General features: G+C 44.8%; 1 protein-coding gene across 1 annotated transcript in view; it reads left to right on the forward strand.

Moving 5' to 3' along the window:
- Positions 1-18,223, forward strand: part of DAB2 (DAB adaptor protein 2) — a 51,903-nt gene extending 33,680 nt beyond the window's left edge. Inside the window, exons 6-15 of the mRNA XM_036280751.1 lie at positions 489-569; positions 1,066-1,092; positions 1,327-1,380; positions 1,779-1,841; positions 6,668-7,303; positions 8,277-8,439; positions 12,614-13,246; positions 13,812-13,915; positions 14,523-14,593; positions 16,576-18,223. Coding sequence (XP_036136644.1) covers positions 489-569; positions 1,066-1,092; positions 1,327-1,380; positions 1,779-1,841; positions 6,668-7,303; positions 8,277-8,439; positions 12,614-13,246; positions 13,812-13,915; positions 14,523-14,588 — 1,827 coding nt within the window. The 3' untranslated portion in view covers positions 14,589-14,593; positions 16,576-18,223. The remainder of the gene's footprint in view (positions 1-488; positions 570-1,065; positions 1,093-1,326; positions 1,381-1,778; positions 1,842-6,667; positions 7,304-8,276; positions 8,440-12,613; positions 13,247-13,811; positions 13,916-14,522; positions 14,594-16,575) is intronic.
- The last annotated feature ends 215 nt before the right edge of the window (positions 18,224-18,438 follow it).

An 18,438-nucleotide genomic window follows, 5' to 3' on the forward strand; every position in this document is an offset into this window, starting at 1 on the left:
AGGTGTCCCTGGAGGGAGACTTGTCCTCCCTGGAGCATAGGCGTGTCGGTCACTCAGCTAGAGAGCTTTCTAGAAACAACTGGAGATAGGAGGAGGAATAAACAATGATTCAAAGGATGACTATCTGTATTGGTCTAAGGAATCTTTTTGAAATGTCATTGATTCCCATGGAGTGTGTGACACAAGACTTATTAGAAGGGGCTTTCTCACAGGTCAATGATGATTTTAGAATAATAGTGAATTATCCCTAGGAATGCCAAAGGGACTTGGGAAAGTATCATGGTGCTTCTTGTTTAGTATAAGTACTTATTAACCCTGCTGTCTTTTCTGTTTCGGGGGGCGGGGTGGTGCTTCCCCATAAAACAGGAGAGGGGATTAAGGAGCTTTAAGAGAAAGGATGAAACAGTTCTAAATCAGAACTGATGCGAGACAAAGGGGAGAAAACAATAAGATAAAAATACTGATAAAGATGCTTTCTCTTGCTTCAGGCTGAGCCATTAGTCATTGATCTTAAAGACCTTTTTCAAGTTATCTATAATGTAAAGAAAAAGGAAGAAGAAAAGAAAAAGGCAAGTACCGCCCAATACAAGTTCTATTAAGCTCAAGACAGTATTCGGGACCACAGTAATAGGCAGTTAAATAAAAGAACAAATATACCTAGGGTTTCGCAGGCATAGCATGAACATTATGTAAACATGTAGCCTGTCTGGAGAGTTGATTTCTATGTGGATCTCCAAGTACAGAACGTAGAGAAATGTATTGTCTGTTCTTTCCAAAATGGTAATGTTACTGTTAGGCAGTCTGATTTCCAGGTCCTGACTCCTGTCTTTTCTCCCTACAAGCTTCACATTGATTCCGAAGACTATATAGGACTATCAAGTTTAAGTCCAGTAGCTCTACTCAAGTCCAGTATTAATGTGAAATGGGGAGAGGAATATAAGGCAAAGGTAACATGTAAGGGTCTCTCTTGCTTATGCCTGCAAAGCCCTAGGTATATTTGTTCTTTTTTTTAACTCCCTTTTACTGTAATCATTACGATCACTAAATGTGTATCTTTCTTTTTAGATGGAAGAAGCCAACAATGCAGTAGAGGTAAAAGTGCATCTTCTCTTCTTGTGCCTTGTGCGTGATGATGCGTATAAGCCTCTGTTTGCTACCTCCCAGTATGCTCCCCTTCTGGCTTATTGTTGTGTGTTCGTGGCCCTTTTGGTCATAGAAGATGTAGAGTTGAATGATCCGTGCCAGAATTATAACTGCTTAGCAAGCCAATACACAAGGAAATTAAAACTCGCCAACTAAATCCTTAAATGTTTGCCATCTTTTCAGAATGGAAGCGAGGCCCTAATGACTCTTGATGACCAAGCTAACAAACTGAAATTGGTATGTATGCGACTTTTTATGATTCTGACTTGTCTGAACATGGGTTTTACTTCCTATAGATGTTGCAAATACAGAATCTGTATGAAAATCCAATTGCAACAACTATTTCCCTAAACATTAGTATAACATTGATGTCAATATACAAAGTAATCTTTTTTGTGAATACATCTGAATCTAACCCAAATACTTTTTAAAGAGTTTGGACCAGATGGATTTGTTTGGGTACCTGTCTACACTTCCTGACCTAAGTAGTCCAATATCAAATCTGTGTTAGGTAAATGAAAATCCAGTTGTGACAGCTATTTTCCTAAATTTTAGTTTAGGAAACAATTACGACAATATACAAAGTAATCTTTTTGAGTAGACACATTTGAATCTAATCCAAATACTTTTTTAAGGCTGTTGACCGGATGGATTTGTTTGGGGACATGTCTACACCTCCTGACCTAAATAGTCCAACAGTAAGTGTCTGTTTTTAAATTTGCAATGTAATGGAAATGACATCTATGACTCAAATTGGCAATTAACCAGAAATCTTGAGCATCTCATTGAAACTTGGAAAGTGACTACTGATTTTTCTACATAAAATGTAAAAGGCTACTAGAACAAATTTGCATCTTAAGTCACCATAGGAATGTATCAGCGGTAATTCAGACATGTTAATATTGCTTAGAGGTTAAACCTGAGCAATGGGTCAGGCACTGTAGTCCTTCTTGGTATTACTTAGGATCAGAAAGAGGCGCCAAATAGTCATTCTTGGCATAAGCCTACTTACTTGAAGGAAGTGTGTTTGTTAGATGATAAACTGGCAAGTCTCCTGGCCTCTCCATATATTTTTTTATTCTTTCTTTGTGATTTAGCATAAGCCTGGTGTGAAGTAAGACTTAAATACGAAGCTCAGTTATGTTTTGAAAGTTTCTCATTTTTTATAGAATATTGTAGTGTATCAAATCTTCTTAATATTGAAAAACTCTGTAAAAACTGTAAAAACTCTGTGAGAACAGAGCAATATTTGCCTTTACAGATAAGAAAATGGTGGTTCAGGAAAAAGACTCATTTACCCAAGAAAGAGGTTCAAATTCAACAGAAAAAAAACAAGTCTCAGACCTTCCAAACAGGCCTCAAGTGAAATTACCCATGTAATCTTGAATGGCTTCTTACAACTTCTGTTATTTATTTAACAGTTTCTTGAGTACCTGCTATTCGCTGAGCACAACAGTGAGATGCACAATGTCAATAACACCATGAAGCGTACTGTCTAGCAGGGAGACCAACGCTAAAACCAGTTATAAAGCATATTAGTAGATGTTAATTATCGGGTATTTGTCTAGTTTTAGAGTCAGCTAGTAGCTCTGAGTTTCTGGACTTGAACATAAGAGATAAGACAGCAATAACCAGACAAAAAGGACATCACTGTGTCTCTGGGAATCTGGACAGGGGATTTAGATCAGGGGATTACCGAGCAAGCCTCTATGACCACGAAGGTCATTGGAATCAAAGCCACAGCAGATCGAGGACTGGTAAGTGTCACTGGTCCCAGGGCATTGCAGAGAATTCCAGGCCCATGAAATTTCACATGCAGTGCCCACACCCAGGAGGTGGAAGGGGCAGGGGCTGCCGACACCCTCCTCACCCCCAACCCTGAGATCCACCGCGCATAACAGCGTACAGAGGCCCTGAAAAGCCTGAGGAGAAGCCTGTTTCCTGCTGTTTTAGCAGTGAGTCCTTACTCGTCTGTAGAACTTTCACTCCAAAGTGTCTGTTACCGCTCCAAGGACGTACTTTTTGAAATACTGGATTAGACAGCCCTGGAAGGTCCCTCCTGGCCCTGAAGCCTTTACCCCTCCTCCTTCAGGAGCCCCCTTCCCAGAGTAGATTGATGTCTGAACAGCCCACCTTCTAAGTATAACTGACATTCAAACAAGTTTCTTAAAAGAGATCGAAGCACTCAAGCCATGAAGTAGATTTTCCATGGGATAGACAAGGAAGCACTGACTGCTTCATCTGCTTCTGTAGCTTTCTAGAAAGTTCTGAGAAAGGAAATGAAAAGCAACGTGAGTCATCCTGAGCCTTATTGACATTAGACTTCATGCATTCTAAGAATGTTTGGTTTATCAAATAAAACTCAAGTTTTAGTTAAACTAACAATAAATACCATCCAAGTAGATGGCATCTGATGAGTAAGAGAATCCTAGCACAGCTAATTATGTGCTGGTCAGACTTGGCCAGCCAGTTCTTACAGATTGAACATACTCATCGGTCACAAAATAGATGTAGCTCTACTTGATGAAACCAGCACGTTTAAAAATATTCAAATCTGCCCCGGCCGGTTTGGCTCAGCGGTTAGAGTGTCGCCTGCGGACCACAGAGTCCCGGATTCCCACTAAGGGCATGTACCTTGGTTGCAGTTTGTCCCCGACCCCAGTTGGGGTCATGTGGGTGGCAGCCAGTCAATGTGTCTCTCACATTGATGTTTCTCTCTCTCTTCTTTCCTCTCTCCCTCCCGCTCTATCTGAAGATAAATGCAAAAATGTTCTCAGCTGAGGAAAAAATAAAAGTATTCAAATCTTACAATAATTGCTCTGACAGAGATGAAGAGAGGAAGAAATCTAAATTACCTAGACTTTATTAGTTGTGCCCTGCCCCTCCCACAACATTTATACAAAATAGTTTTATACATTTTAAATAAAGCTCATGTTGCAAACTAAGTAGCATTTCTTAGAATGTAATTTTTATTGGAAAGCACCTTCCACACTGGTTTCAAAAACAAACAAACAAACAAAAAACAGAAGAAAAGGGAAAAAAAGACATGCGCCAACTTGAAAATGTTGACCATTCAAAAGCACGGTTATTCTGAGAAGAACACGAGGCGTGGTCCTCCAGCAAGGAGGTTAAGTCTGGTGCAGGGGTGGGATCGGGGCACAGTGTTCTGTGAGTAAGATGCCTTGGGTGGGCACCAGTGATGCTGAAATAGACGATCAGTGGGAAGGGGCTTTGTAAATATCTGAACTTGAGTTGGGTCTTTGAAGTGCGTAGGGAAATCGAGAGTGGTTAGTTAGGTTAAAAGTAAACTGAGTCCCCTTGTGGGCCATTTTGAAAGTCTGGCTAAGGAAGCTTATTTTCATAGAGGGAGTAGCAGGGAGACACCACAAGCTTTGCACAGGGAAGGCCAGGATTCGGCAGGCGGCTGTCGGGGGGCACAGCTAGCTGGAGGGGAGCAGGCAATGGAGCTCAGTACGGAAGACCTTGCCGCTGCTCAGACGCCACTTCGGTTGCCTGCTGCCCTCCTGCTGAGCTCCTTACGAGCAGGGACCGTGTTTTACTGTCACGTGGCCAGCGCTGGTCTCTCGGGTCCTCCAACGATGGCCGAGTAGGTGCAGTACTGACGTCCACCAAAGAGCTCCTGAAGCTCTGACCTAGGGGTGGACGAGGCGTCTTGCATCTTTCAGCTGTGGTTTATGAACTAGACTCTTAATCTTGAATGAACAGCAAACCTGACCTGAGGAGAGCCTTATACATTTTACTTGTAGGCTGACTATTCAGAAGTCTAACATTGTGGCTCCTGTTTGGTGTCCTAAGAACTCCTTCTGAAGTATTTGCAAAGGAGAACTCTACCAGCTGTGAATACCCAACTGTTCTAACCAGAGGTGGCTCCTAATAAATGAATAAATATTGAAATCACAAGCTTTCGTAATACATTTTTTCCTACCGCTTGATTGTTAAAGATCCCCACATTAAGAGTTCTTCCAATCTATTTCTTTGATTAAAAAAAATTTTTTTTTTTTAATGACAGGTTCTTTCTTCTGACAAATTCTTCTGGTTATAAAAAGACAAGCTGGTTTTTAAACATTGTGTTTCATACCTAACAGTCGAGGAAGCCAAAAGATAGAATGCCAATTAGGTCTGATTTAGGGTAAACTTCTTAAAAATGTGTCCCTTCCTCTTAAAACCAAAGAGGCCTCATCAGGCCTCCTTTTGACTTTTGAGAATTATATATTCCTTTAAGGTTGTTTTTGTCTCAAGGATCAAAGTATTTAGTAATCTATTCAGGGTAATAGTAGAATTCCAACTTCCATTTCTTAGGTGTTTTGTAGTTTATATTCTCTGTGATTGGCACAGTGAAGAATGTAATGGATCGATGTCAGTCGGGAGAAGGTCTGTCGGTGCGACAGCCAACCCCAGGGGGGAGACAAATGAGCGATAAAGACATGGCAGATTAACCAGTTTGCTGCTCTTCTGTTGAGAAGGATGTCTTGTCTAGTTACTGGGACCCAAGTAATTAACACACCAGAAATTGAAAGGGGATAGAATTTGTAGAGTTATACATTTGATATGTCTTTCCAATTAATCTTAAACCCACATCTCCTCCACCTTCTACATACATTAAAGATTAGAGTATACATAAGTTAAAGATTAGTTAAATTTATCTGCTAAATAGATGAGATTACTGTTACAACACAAGCAACTCTTAAGCTATGTTATAAAAAATGCACAAAAATGAGAGGTTCATGTAATGTTGTGTTACATTATATCACTATTTGGAGTTATCACTTTCTCAGAGAGACAGACAGAAGGGTGTGTCCAGAGGAGAGTCTAGATGCGGACGAGAGATCTAAACTGGCTAGCACTTTCTAAAAGTACCTTAAACATTTAAAAAAGCATACGTAACAGGCAGTGATGTGAGGGGAACCCCCCCTCAAGGAAAGACCAATTTTAGGAGATATATTTGACCTTAAACTTCATTGCAGCCAGAACTGAAACTATGAATGTCTTAGCCAGTAAACTTGCTCATGTAGAGAGGTGACGTCGCGTAACTGGGGGGACAGTTGAAGGGACTGGACATCAGGTAGGAAACTGGGCAAGGCTTCTGAGGTCAAGTCTTACTTTCAGGCTCCGTACACTTAGATAATCATTTGGAGTAACTCACAGTCAATTCCCTTTAAGACTTTCAAAGATTTGAATTGAAACAATGACCATGAACTCAGCCAGCTGCTAAGGGTGAGCAGTGACATGAATAGAGTAAACACCAGGAAGATGTCATCTAATAAGGGGCCAGTGGAGTTGAGACATAAGTAAAAGGGCGCGGGGGAGGGGGGGCAGGGAGGACCTGTTCAAATGCCCTCACAGAGGTGATGGGAGGAGGTCCTGGTCAAGGGTTTGTCAAGACCAAAGTCTAAGGGGAATTTAATGACCCTGGTCATTTTATGTAGCTTTCTCATTTGAATTCACAACATGGACTAACACTTTCTTTCTTTCTTTCTTTTTTTTTTCTTTCCAAATGTGATAGGAAAGCAAAGATATCCTGTTAGTGGATCTAAACTCTGAAATCAACACCAATCAGAATTCTTTAAGAGAAAATTCATTCTTAACAAACGGCATCACCTCCTCCTCTCTTCCTCGACCAAAGCCTCAGGCGTCTTTCTTGCCCGAAAATGCCTTTTCTGCCAATCTCAACTTCTTTCCGACCCCTAACCCCGACCCCTTCCGCGACGACCCTTTCGCGCAGCAGGACCAATCACCACCCGCTTCGTTTGATTCTCGCAAATCTCCAGATCAGAAGACAGAGCATTTGAGTGGCTTGTCTACTCCGCTGAGCAATGGGCCCCTGAACGGGGATGTTGATTACTTTGGTCAGCAGTTTGACCAGATTTCTAACCGGACTGGCAAACAGGAAGCTCAGGCAGACCCGTGGCCCCAGCCAGCAGTGAGAACTCAGAATGGGGTGTCAGAAAGAGACCAGAACGGCTTCCCTATCAAATCCTCCCCGAACCCTTTCGTGGGAAGCCCTCCCAAAGGACTGCCTGTACCCAATGGCGTAAAGCAGGACTTGGAGAGCTCTGTCCAGTCCTCAGCACATGACTCCATAGCCATTATCCCACCTCCACAAAGTACCAAACCAGGAAGAGGCAGAAGGACTGCCAAGGTGAATTGTCTCCGCATGTCCGTTGGCAGAATGCATGTTCGCTCTCACAGGGTGGTGTGATGCCAGCTGTCTTTGCTGCTGCTCTGTAGCTTCCCGTGTGGCTGTAAAGCAGAAGGCGGGATGAGGCTGGTGGCCCCGCAGGAGTACGTTCCTCTAACCGCCCCCTCGCAAAGCTTCTCACTTGGCAGTATGTCACGGCCTGCTTTCTGTTTGCATGTCTTGTCTCTTATTATTAACTAAACACACGTTGTTTTTTTTCCATTTTCAATGCTGCTATGCTTCTGTACCTCTGGTAAGTTTGATGGTCACGTTCTGGGAGCGGAGGGCAAGGGTTCTCATGATCCCCTTTGTACAGACCTCGCCCACACTGACGCATGCCCGCACGCACCCCTCATGTTGCGTTGCGCCCAAGGTGGTGGTGTAAAACTCTTGAGTTTGTCTTCTCTATCATGAGTTGACAGAATAATCCATGATCTTAAAAGAAACATGTATTTGCTATGACCACTTCATTCAAAAGCAATTTAAAATGTGGTTTCTATAAGCTTTTTTTTTTTTTTATAATCTCGTTGGAATATGTAGGCTGGCTTAATGATTAGCCTACTGTAGCGACATTATGCAGACTGATTCAGATCTGCTGGAGTGACCACAGATATTTATGCTACTTCTTTATAGTTGTCCCTTCTTTCCCAGCTTCAAGCTGTTAGCTGAGAAGGAGACCAGACGGATACAAATGTGTAAATAGGTCAATTAGATTTCACTTTGAGAGTCCAAGACCCAACCTTCTCCCCCTTGCAGGGATCCTTGTCTTTTGGGGTTGGTTGGTTGGTTGTTTTATCGTAGTAGTCTATCAGTAATAGGCGATAGTTTTTCTTCTTGTGGTTCCCGAATTTGAGGTGCAGAGTAGGAGGCAGAATGCAGCTGCATTTTTCTCTGTTGCTGAGTAATTCCTTTATGTCCTCCTCTGCGCTGTCAGTCTCCAGCAAATGACTTGCTGACATCAGACATCTTTGCTCCTCCGGACTCAGAAGCCCCAGGCCAGACGTCACCTACGGGACAACCTGCAGCCCCACAGACCAACCCTCTAGATCTCTTCAAAACCGGTGCTTCTGCCCCCGTGGGACCGCTCGCAGGGCTAGGTAAGGGGCCCAGCTCGAGCCAGGCTGAGTCCTGCTACTTTACTCCTGGGATGATGGTGCGTGGGGGGAGGCATGTCCGTCCCTAGAGAGGGGCACACAACTGGAGCGTCCTAGGGAGCCCCTTTGACTTCCACGCAACCTCTGGTTGTAAGTGAAACTCGGCTCCTTGAGTTGCATGTGAGAAGAAATGCATTTCCGGTGGTGCGGTGACTGGAACGCACTGGTCACGGCTTACTGAAGATGGTTCTGAGGGATTCTGACACACACCAGCTCCACTGGGCAAACAGGCTTCAGATGGGTCTTGTCCATCGTCTCTATGGTAAAAGTGACAACATGTATGTCTTTCATGTAAGTTGTCATTACTAGGTCGAAGCCTTAACCCCAATTCAACTGCTAGCCTTCCCGGCAGGGATGCAGACCCTGCGAGGGCTGGAGGCGAGGTCGAAGCAGGTGTAAGTCATGGAATGAATGAGCTGGGTGCTGAGCCTAGCTCTGCCCGGAGGCATCGGCTGGTGCTGGACAGGCAGATATCCTGTTGGTCTCTGCAGACACAACCCTTTACAGCTCCTTGACAATATTTGGCTAGTTGAGTGTCTTAGAGTAAGAAGATAAACACTGGAAACCTGGGGTTGCGCTGGCTCCTTCATTCGTAATGTGTCTTTAGCTCATGTGAGCCCTGAGCCACTCTGCGGCAAGACACTAGGGGAGGCCACGGGGCTGAGGACGGGCCCTGCTCTGCTTCGCCCACAGCCTCCGGGTCTTTTCTGCCTCCGTGGGACAGTCTTCCGAAACCCCGACTAGAGTCCTTGCTGTCCTGCTGAGGATTCTCTTTGTTTCTCTGCTTCTTGGCACCACCAAGAGCTCCAAACAGACTTTGTCCTGGGAGGGAGTTGAGGGGGCTCTCTTCCTCCTTTTGTAAAAGTTGATCAGGGATCTTACTCTGCCTCCTGCAGAGTCAATCATCAGGACCCTGTTTTGTGTTTTTCTCTGCTGTTTCCTGCAAAGGAACTTACTGTGGTTCTGTCGTACTAAATGTGTTTAATCATATCTGTTATATGAGAGCAAACGGCTGAGATCCATGCCGGACGGAGAAGCCAGCTTCTCCCAGGGCTCTGCTTGCATTGGTACCATCGAGAGACTCTCCCTGAGCTCTTCATGTCTCTTGGGGGCTCCCCCCTTCTGCACCGCTCCTTTCCCTGCACCCCCAAGTGGAGCGGGTTGATGCTGTTCCTTACAGAAGGGTAGGGAGCTTGCAGATTGTGCTTATGACCAGATCACATCACAAAGCTTTGTAGCCTAATATCATGCCCCGAAGAATTTCTACAGCCAATATTTAACAAGTCAGCCTGAAAATACAGCTGGACCCTATAACTGTTAATTTATTCAGATGAAGTGAAGCTTTTTGGCTAGGTGCCCCTGTGAGGCCTTGGGGTATACAACTGCAGAATACTGATGATTCTTCCAAGTTTGGACATGGGACTCAAACTGAGCTCCACAGTATAGCCCCTGTCCACTAGCAGGGATCCTCCGCCAAACCCTGGAAGGTTGCAGGTCTGGCTTCCGCTGGACCCAGCTGGGGAACCATCTCCTCTGGAGAACTGGGGGCAGGGAGCGGGGTATGGATTGTGGAAAGCTGCCCCTTTAGTTCTGACTACCTACACTGTGTTTTCATCCAACATCAGAAGGTAATAAAATTAACTTTTTTTACTGAAACTCCTTTTTTTTTCACCTCTTGCCTCTACATTTTCCAGAGGGGCTTTAAATATCTTGGAAATACAACACATAGACTCTGGTCGATGGGGATGAAGGCTGGTATAAGCATATACTGGGAAAGTCTTCATTTCCTGGCAAATGTAATATTTTTCTCTTTTACTGCCACCCCCCTAATTCCATCCACGTCTAAAGCCACACATGTTTCTAAGGAAGGGACAGTCGTTCAACATGAAAGACAATACAATTCTACCCAATTTGAACATCCAACTGGTGTAAATTATTGGTGAGTGACTCTGGGTTCAGTTAATAAAATTTAAAGAAATTTGCTTTAAAATGCTGGACATAACTTTGTTCAAACTCAACTCACTTTTGGGAGCCTAAATTAGACAATGTAAGAGAACTTTCCCTTTGATTAGTGGTGAAAGAAATATGTATGTACTTTAGTGTGAATGAAGTCTGAAACCATATCTGTAAAATAAGTATATATATTTTTAAATGGTCTTTTAATTGACATTTTTAGAGAGAGAGGGAGGGAGAGAGAGATAGAACCATCGATGTGAGAGAGAAACATGGACGGGCTGCCTACTGGGGATCAAGCCCACAACCCGGGCATGTGCCCTGACCGGAATGGAACGGGGACCTCTCAGTCCCTGGGATGATGCTCAATCCACTGAGCCACCTCGGCTGGGCTGTATTATAAATATTTGAATTAACATTCCACTAAAAAAATAGTCCTGCCTCCCAACTGCCAAAGAGGCAGGGCAGAGGACAGGCTGCTGGGTCAGAGCCCGTGTGCCTGAGTTTTAGTGCCTTCTGTCACACACGGTGGCTGTCCCCACTTTAGTAACTAATATCCGTGCACCTAGTTCCCTCACCTCAAAAATAAGCATGTGATTTAGTAAGATGACCTTTTCTGAAACCCACCGCTCTCCACGAGCACCCCACAAGCGCGCATGGCCAGAGAGCTGGTGTTCATGTTGATAGAGCGGCATCAAGAAACACCCATCTCCATTTCTAGGGGAATTCAAGATAGACTATCTTACTCCATCGGCCCCTGGATACCATTTTCAACGTATTCCTCACTCTGGAAAATAAAAACATTCCTAACCCAGGTCCGAGGGCCTTCATGTGGTTAGAGCACTTTCATAACGAAAGGATGCTCTGGTCCCAAACTCAGGGCAAGCAGGGCTTGTTCCTGACGGGGTCTGTTAGTGGTGACAGTTTAACTGGGTCACTAACACCCTTGGGAAGAGGCAGCAGAAAAAATGCCCTGCATGTTTGAACAAGATGTAGGGAATGAGCTTCTCAAGAAGAGAGGGGCAGACATCGGAGAGACTTGAATTGTAGTGGTTCCCCTAATTCCTAATCCACGTGGCAGGGAAGCAGGCCGTGGAGCCATGCCCGGACGGGGATCAGACCCCCAGACGCGGGCCATCAGTTACTTTGCAAGGTGTTTTTGCCTCACGGGGGTCTTCTCCTCCCCTCCTCTTTTGAATACTCTGTTCTAACTTCTGGCAAAGTTCAGCAAATGACACGTGGCAGGAAGCACTTGATCTGAAACAGCCCTCCCAGGCTAACCAGCCTTTCCTCCGTGTGTGTATATAAAAGCCTAAAACTATCTGGGCACCAACCAAACGTTATCATCCTTTTTATATAGCTGTATCAACCTTGGCAGCATTTAAAAGCAAGGCAGCGTTGACATGGTCTCTTCAGGGCACACGCATGCTGAGTTAGGCACTCGCGTGATAGCTGTGTCCCGTAGACCCGAGAGGAGCCAGCTGCCAAGCACAAAGACGGGATCAGTGACTCAAAGTACCCCCTGGAGTATCTTAACTACCTACTTCATAATCAGCATGGTTTGTATATGTAGATGATTCACTCAACAAATAAGTTTATCGTACTGAAGGGCTCAGTTCTGCTGTGTAAAATACATCAGCGCACCCTGGCTGGTTTGGCCTGTGGACCAAAGAATCCCAGTCATTCCGGTCAAGGGCACATTCCTTGGTTGTGGTTTGTCCTCCTCTGATCGGGGTCGTGCGAGAGGCAACCAGTCAATGTGTCCCTCTCGCATTGATGTTTCTCTCTCTTTCCCCCTCCCTTCCACTCTATCTGAAAATAAACGGCAAAATATCCTCAGGTGAGGAGTTAAAAAAACATACATCAGTGTATGCAAGATAAGGGCCAGTGTTTTTTCATGACCAGGTACTGAGGGACTGTATCACCCTCTGCATGAGGAAAACCGGTGCAGAAAGAGCTTCAGCATGCAATCTGCCTTTGAGTGCCGGCTGTCCTGCCCTGGGGTCAGTGACCTGAGCCTTCGTTTGCCCGGAGGCCTCAATGCTGAATGGAGGCCTTTGCCACAGATGCTATAGAAAAGCTTCCAGTTGCCTTGTGTTTCCTGAAACTCAAAAATCCTCTGCAAGCTTGTCTCCTGAGATGTCGTTTCCTTCGCTCCCTCCAGGTGGCGCACCAGTCACACCGCCCCAGGCGGGCCCGTGGAGCCCGCCCGCCCTCGTGTTCGGTCAGCCCTCTGCAATGGTCCCAGGAGCCTTGATGGGGGGTCAGCCTGCAGGGTTCGGCCAGCCGGTGGTTTTCACCACAAGCCCAGCGGTGGCAGGTTGGAACCAGCCTTCATCCTTTGCAGCCTCAGCGTCCCCGGCAGCCCCTGTCGTGTGGGGCCCCTCAGCATCCGTGTCAGCCAATACTTGGTCATCAGCGAGCCCCCTGGGCAACCCTTTCCAGAGCAATATTTTCCCAGCTCCGGCTGTGTCTGCCCAGCCCCCTCCCATGCTCTCCTCTCTCCTGGTCACTCCCCCGCAGCCCCCGCCCCGAACTGGGCCTCCGAAGGACACCTCCACCGACGCCTTCGTTGCCTTGGACCCGCTGGGGGATAAAGAAGTCAAGGAAGTGAAGGAGATGTTTAAGGACTTACAGCTGCGGCAGCCTCCGGTGGTGCCCGCGAGGAAGGGAGACCAGGCTTCCCCGGGCACTTCCAGTGCCTTCTCCAGCTACTTCAACAGCAAAGTGGGCATTCCCCAGGAGACCGCAGACCACGACGACTTCGATGCCAACCAGCTGTTGAAGAAGATCAACGGTGAGCTGCCCACGTCTCTGTCCACCATACCAACAAGCATTTCCACTGTCCTGGGGCCCACAGAGGGGGGCCCTCCGAGGAACCCTCTCCCATCCATCAATAGCCTTACTCTTGCTTTTTTTTTTTTTTTTTTTTTTGTAATCAGTGGGTTTGTAGAAAACCATTTACCTTGAGAAGCTATTCCTTAGCTCTTTCTAAGGGCTGGCCCTATGCTGCCCTCTGGTGGCAAATCTTAGAAGGGCTGCCAAGGGCTGTTGACATGGGCCGGGCCAGGGCACCTGGAGGCCTTATAATAAAGCCTCAACCAGGCTCCACCGCCTTCGGGGAGGGAATTCTGACTCTCTTCCACTTCAAGTCGATAACTATGCATGGCATCCTCCTCTGAGATGGGATGAATGTGCCTGTAATAATCGGGAGTCCTAGGATTTGGTGGTGGTGATTTTTGTCCCATTAATGTTAATTTCCAAAGTACAGAACTTACTTTCTAAGATAAGCCTGACCGGGGACTTCTGCCTATATTTGGGGAGAGCTTGTCTCCTGACCACTCGGGTTTCTCACCTTCCAGAACCACCAAAGCCAGCTCCCAGACAAGGTGCCCCGCCAGTTACCAAATCTTCTGACAATGCATTTGAGAACCCTAAAAACTCTTTCAGTTCATCTCAAGCCTCTGTAAGTATCCACTGCTACAAGATGCTAGTCCCAGTACGAGCCGGGTCTCCCGCCTCCTCAGGGAGCTTTGCGGGTAGGCGTCAGGACTCCTGGACGGTAGAGGACCTTTGAATAAGATCTGTCGTTGAGAACCAGCTCGGTGTAAACATCCACTCCAACTGGGGGAAGATAACTTCGCAGGGATGCCTGTTCTGAACCTGAGAAATGAATGTCGTGTAGCTTAAAGCCCTGTGTATCTCACTGAACCTGGCTTATGAAAGCATTTTGGGAGAAAATCAAACCGCAATACTATCTTAAGAAATAAAGCTTTCAAAGGTTTAAGTTCCTGATTGCCCACCCATGATTCTTTAGCTCATAAAAATAATATTTCCCATTCTGGGGAGGCAAACATCATTTACCTGAACCTTGGTTTTAATGGAAATAATAAATATACACCACCATTTACATGCTGGGAAACACAAGTCATTGTAGAGCCTTCTGGGACCTAAGTGATTTTTAAAGAAATTAGAGAAGTCTTACGTATAAGTTTGTTTGTTTTATGATAAGCGTTTTTTTTGTTTTTTTTTTTATAATTATACTTATTGACTGGTTGGTTGTATCTCCATAGATGTCTTCTCCTCAGCCTGCATCTCCTGATATATATAGGGATCCTTTTGGAAGTCCTTTTGCCTAACTTCTGTAAGTAGTGTGGTACAGCGGGTGAGGGGGGCACTTTAATTTTAGAATTGGGGGAGGTTAAATCTCTGTCATTTAGAAGTAATAAACGGGGAAATCTACACTTAGCTACTTTGATAATGACTAGCCTAGGCATTTAAGAATATAATTTTTATATATATCAAAAATAGTAATAGCTCTGGCCAGTTTGGCTCAGCAGCTGGAGCATCAGCCTGAGGACCAAAGAGTCACGGGTTCGATTCCAGTCAAGGGCATGTACTTTGGCTGCAGTTCTTTCCCCTGCCCCGTAGGGGTCATGTGGGAAACAACCAATCGATGTGTCTCTCTCACATCGATGTTTCTCTCTCTTCCTCCCTCCCTCCCACTCTAGCTGAAGATAAATGGAAAAATATCCTCGGGTGAGGATTTCTAAAAAAAAAAAAATAGTAGTAGACTGCTAGGCATATAGATTTCTATCATATCCTGGGGTTGTTTTTGTTTTTGTTTTTCAGTTCTGTATGGAAGTAAACACAACATAACACATACAGCTTTCAAGTGTATTCTTTTTTTTTTTAACCTTCACATTTACGAGATTGCAAAGCATCCTGGTAATTTCTTGGTTCCTACAGAACAGTGATTTTCAACTTTTTTAATCTCATGGCACACATAAACTAATTACTAAACTCCTGTAGCACACGAAAATATATATTTTTGCCTATCTGACAAAAAAATATAGGTGATTTTGATTAAATTAAAAAATATGTATAATTATGATTCATTCACACCAGACAGCTGTTGTTGTGTTGGCTGCTGTCATTTCTTCATGTGACAATCTAAGGGAGAAGAGGTCAGTGCCCCTGACTAAATAGTCAGGTACTGCATGTTTTATAAATTCTTGCAGCACACAGGTTGAAAAATCACTGCTCTAGAAGGTTCAAAATCTGTGGACCTTCTGAAGCCACCAAATAGGTCAGCTAAACAGATGGTGATCTTAACACTTGTCCCTCCCAGATTAGTACTGATTTCTTTGTGAGGGCCTTCCAAGTTAGTCTGAAACAGTCTGACGGCATGAAATCCCAAAGTGGTAGCGTTGCCAATAATACCTCCTTCAAAGGCAGCGTCAAGTGCAGAAGAATCTCAGGTTGACTCTTCCTGCCGGTGGGTTTCACCCTGCGGGAGCTACTGGTGCAGCTACCCGAGGCTGGGCCACTGGGAGGGCTCCGCAGGGCCCTTTCTCAACAGGAGTGGAAGCAACTTTGAAGCCAAAGGTTGCAGATAGTGGAGGAAAGGAGACTTGTCTGCATGTTAGAGGAGGGGGCATCGCTGGTTGGGGAGAACAACAGAAACAGTAAAAAGAACCATCTCCAATCTGACAACAGTAATATTGAGTTTATTTGCCATTTGGCTCATTTCCCCTCCATCCATTTCTGCAGCTACTGTGTTTCTTGAAGTGCTTTTTCATAAAATCTGCTTCAGAGAACTGGGTGAGATTATCAAAAAGGCAAATCCCAGGGCCCCACCCCAGCCCTAAAAGATCCGTCTAGTGCTGAGAAGAGAAGCTTGATTTTCATCCGGTGTCCAGGTGATTTCTCGTGCTAATAAGACACTGTAATAAATGGAAGGGCTAGAAGTCTTAGCAGAAACTTATTCTCACCCTCCTCTCCAGGGGAGGCACTGAGCAAATAGAACAAAATGAACTACGCTAGGAGTGTGGGAGGCTTGTGTGCACTGAAGTGAATTGACTAGAGTTCTCTTTGGGGGCCCTGTGTTCTGTAGGTCACGAAGGAAGCAGGGGAAATACCATGGGAGAGAGTAGCCAACGTTATTGATCACTCGTGTTGGTTGCTTTATTACAGGTTCTACATTTATTATCTTATTGAATCTCCTTGCATCAGCCCTAGGAGATACTATCGCTGACATTTTAAATAATGACTTGATATTTAATACATTGATATTCAATCCAAAGATTCTAACCATAGGTTGTATCCTTCTCCATGCTTCTCTAGGAACTTGGCTTGCTGGCTATGCAGAGGAACAGAAAGGTTGGCCTTAGTCGTCAAGGACAAAGCTGATAGCAGATGGAGTCCTGACTTCTGTTCTTGTTTCGGCTTTGACATATTATCTGCTGCCTTATTCCTTGCTGCCTCTTATAAAATGTCTCTCACTTTCTGTTTAGGTTAAAGCTAAACTGAATCTATGGCTTTAAATAAATTAAGAACCTACACTCTCTAGCTTAAATATGAATGAAGTAGTTTCCCTACCTGAACCCCTGCCTACTGTGTCCCTAAAACTTTCTAGAACATTCTACCATGTACCCTCTGGTTGGGCGGTGCACCACCACAACCCCTCAGATCAGACTGCTTTGAATGAATGTTAAAATCTTTACTGTTCATGTGTGGGGTTCCGTTTCAGAGCATAAAACCTAAACTTTCTAGTAGAGCAAGGCACCGTCTGAAATCTTGCGTTAGACCATCCCTTCCAAAGTCAAATGGAAGCGAGTCCAACTTCTCCATAGGCACTTTGGAGCCCGACACACCCAAGAACCTTTGGAAAGCTAGGACTTCTCCTCTTTCTGAAGATGGTTCTGTTCTCAAGGGCACAGGTGTTCTTTCTCCAGCGTGCTGGCTCCTGGAGGGAAACACCTCATGTCTCTGCTCCCTTTTCCCTCGGATTTTCTTTCCCGTCAGTTTTGCTTCCGGGTTCATGTGCTCTCGCCTCCCTTTCACAAGACGTGGACTTTTATGGGGCAAATATCTAATGATTCACAGACCTGAACTCTCGCCACCTTCTCAGCAATGCTAATCCCAGTAACTGGAATTGCAAATGGGACAGCTTTTATGCTTCCTGTGGACTAGGGCACCATCCTTGGGCTGAAGTTCCAGCAGAGAGGCGGCTGTCGAAGAAAACCTGCCCCGACTCAGCGGTGAAGAACCACATATCACCCCGTCAGAGATGGTCGTGCCGAACACGCTAGGTGCTGATTTGGGGTCATGCTGGACCTCGATCAAGTAACTGGAAAACTTCCGGGAAGCCACAATCTCATAGTTAGCTGGCAGATAAATAGGAAAACGAAACAAAACTGCAGAACAGTTATTTGCTTCTACCCTTGAACATCTAATGTCTGAAATATTTTTTCTCTTCATAACCTTGGAAACGTTCCTGGTACATTGTCGGTCCTATTGTTAGTACAGTTCTGAAGGGTTTGTTCTTGCCAGAATGAGTTTTGTTTGTTTATGTCGGGTTTTTAATGTTGTCCCTTGACCCCTAATGCTCAGGTTCTTGTGGGTGTTAATCAACCAACCGTATAACGTAACCTTTAGGTGGAAGAAGAGGGTGACTAACGAAGATGGTGAACCTCTGTTGATTAGCCCCAACCAGTCCAAGCTGAAGTCCTGTGGTTTTATGTTTCATGGTAACAGCTCATTCTATTTGGCATAATTTTCCATCTGGCTTTCTACTCTGTCATCATCAACACAGACTTGAAACAGTATTTTGTATGTCCAAATACCTAAATGTGCTAAACTGGAGGTAATTATTTCTAGGTAGTTGAATTTTTGAAAGTAGAAAAATTTTTAAAAGTGATGATCAGCCACACAATTGTTTTATACATACTTGTTTCCTTGTGCACTTTTCTGTATGCAAATAAAGCTATAAATTTACTCATTTCAATAAACTGGAATGGCAGCATCTCATGTGTTACCATCAGTTTTCTAATATATAACCCTGTTTTGTGTTGACGTGTTAGGGCCAAGGTACACCTGTCTAAGGCAAGGAAAGGTTAGCTATGATACAATATGGATAGTCACAAAGATGAAGAGACAGTGGAAATGCATTAAATAGGGCCACAGGTAAATTATCGTCTGACATCT

The sequence above is a fragment of the Molossus molossus genome, unplaced genomic scaffold (genome assembly GCF_014108415.1).
Source record: "Molossus molossus isolate mMolMol1 unplaced genomic scaffold, mMolMol1.p scaffold_m16_p_3, whole genome shotgun sequence".
In the NCBI taxonomy this organism is placed as follows: Eukaryota; Metazoa; Chordata; class Mammalia; order Chiroptera; family Molossidae; genus Molossus; species Molossus molossus.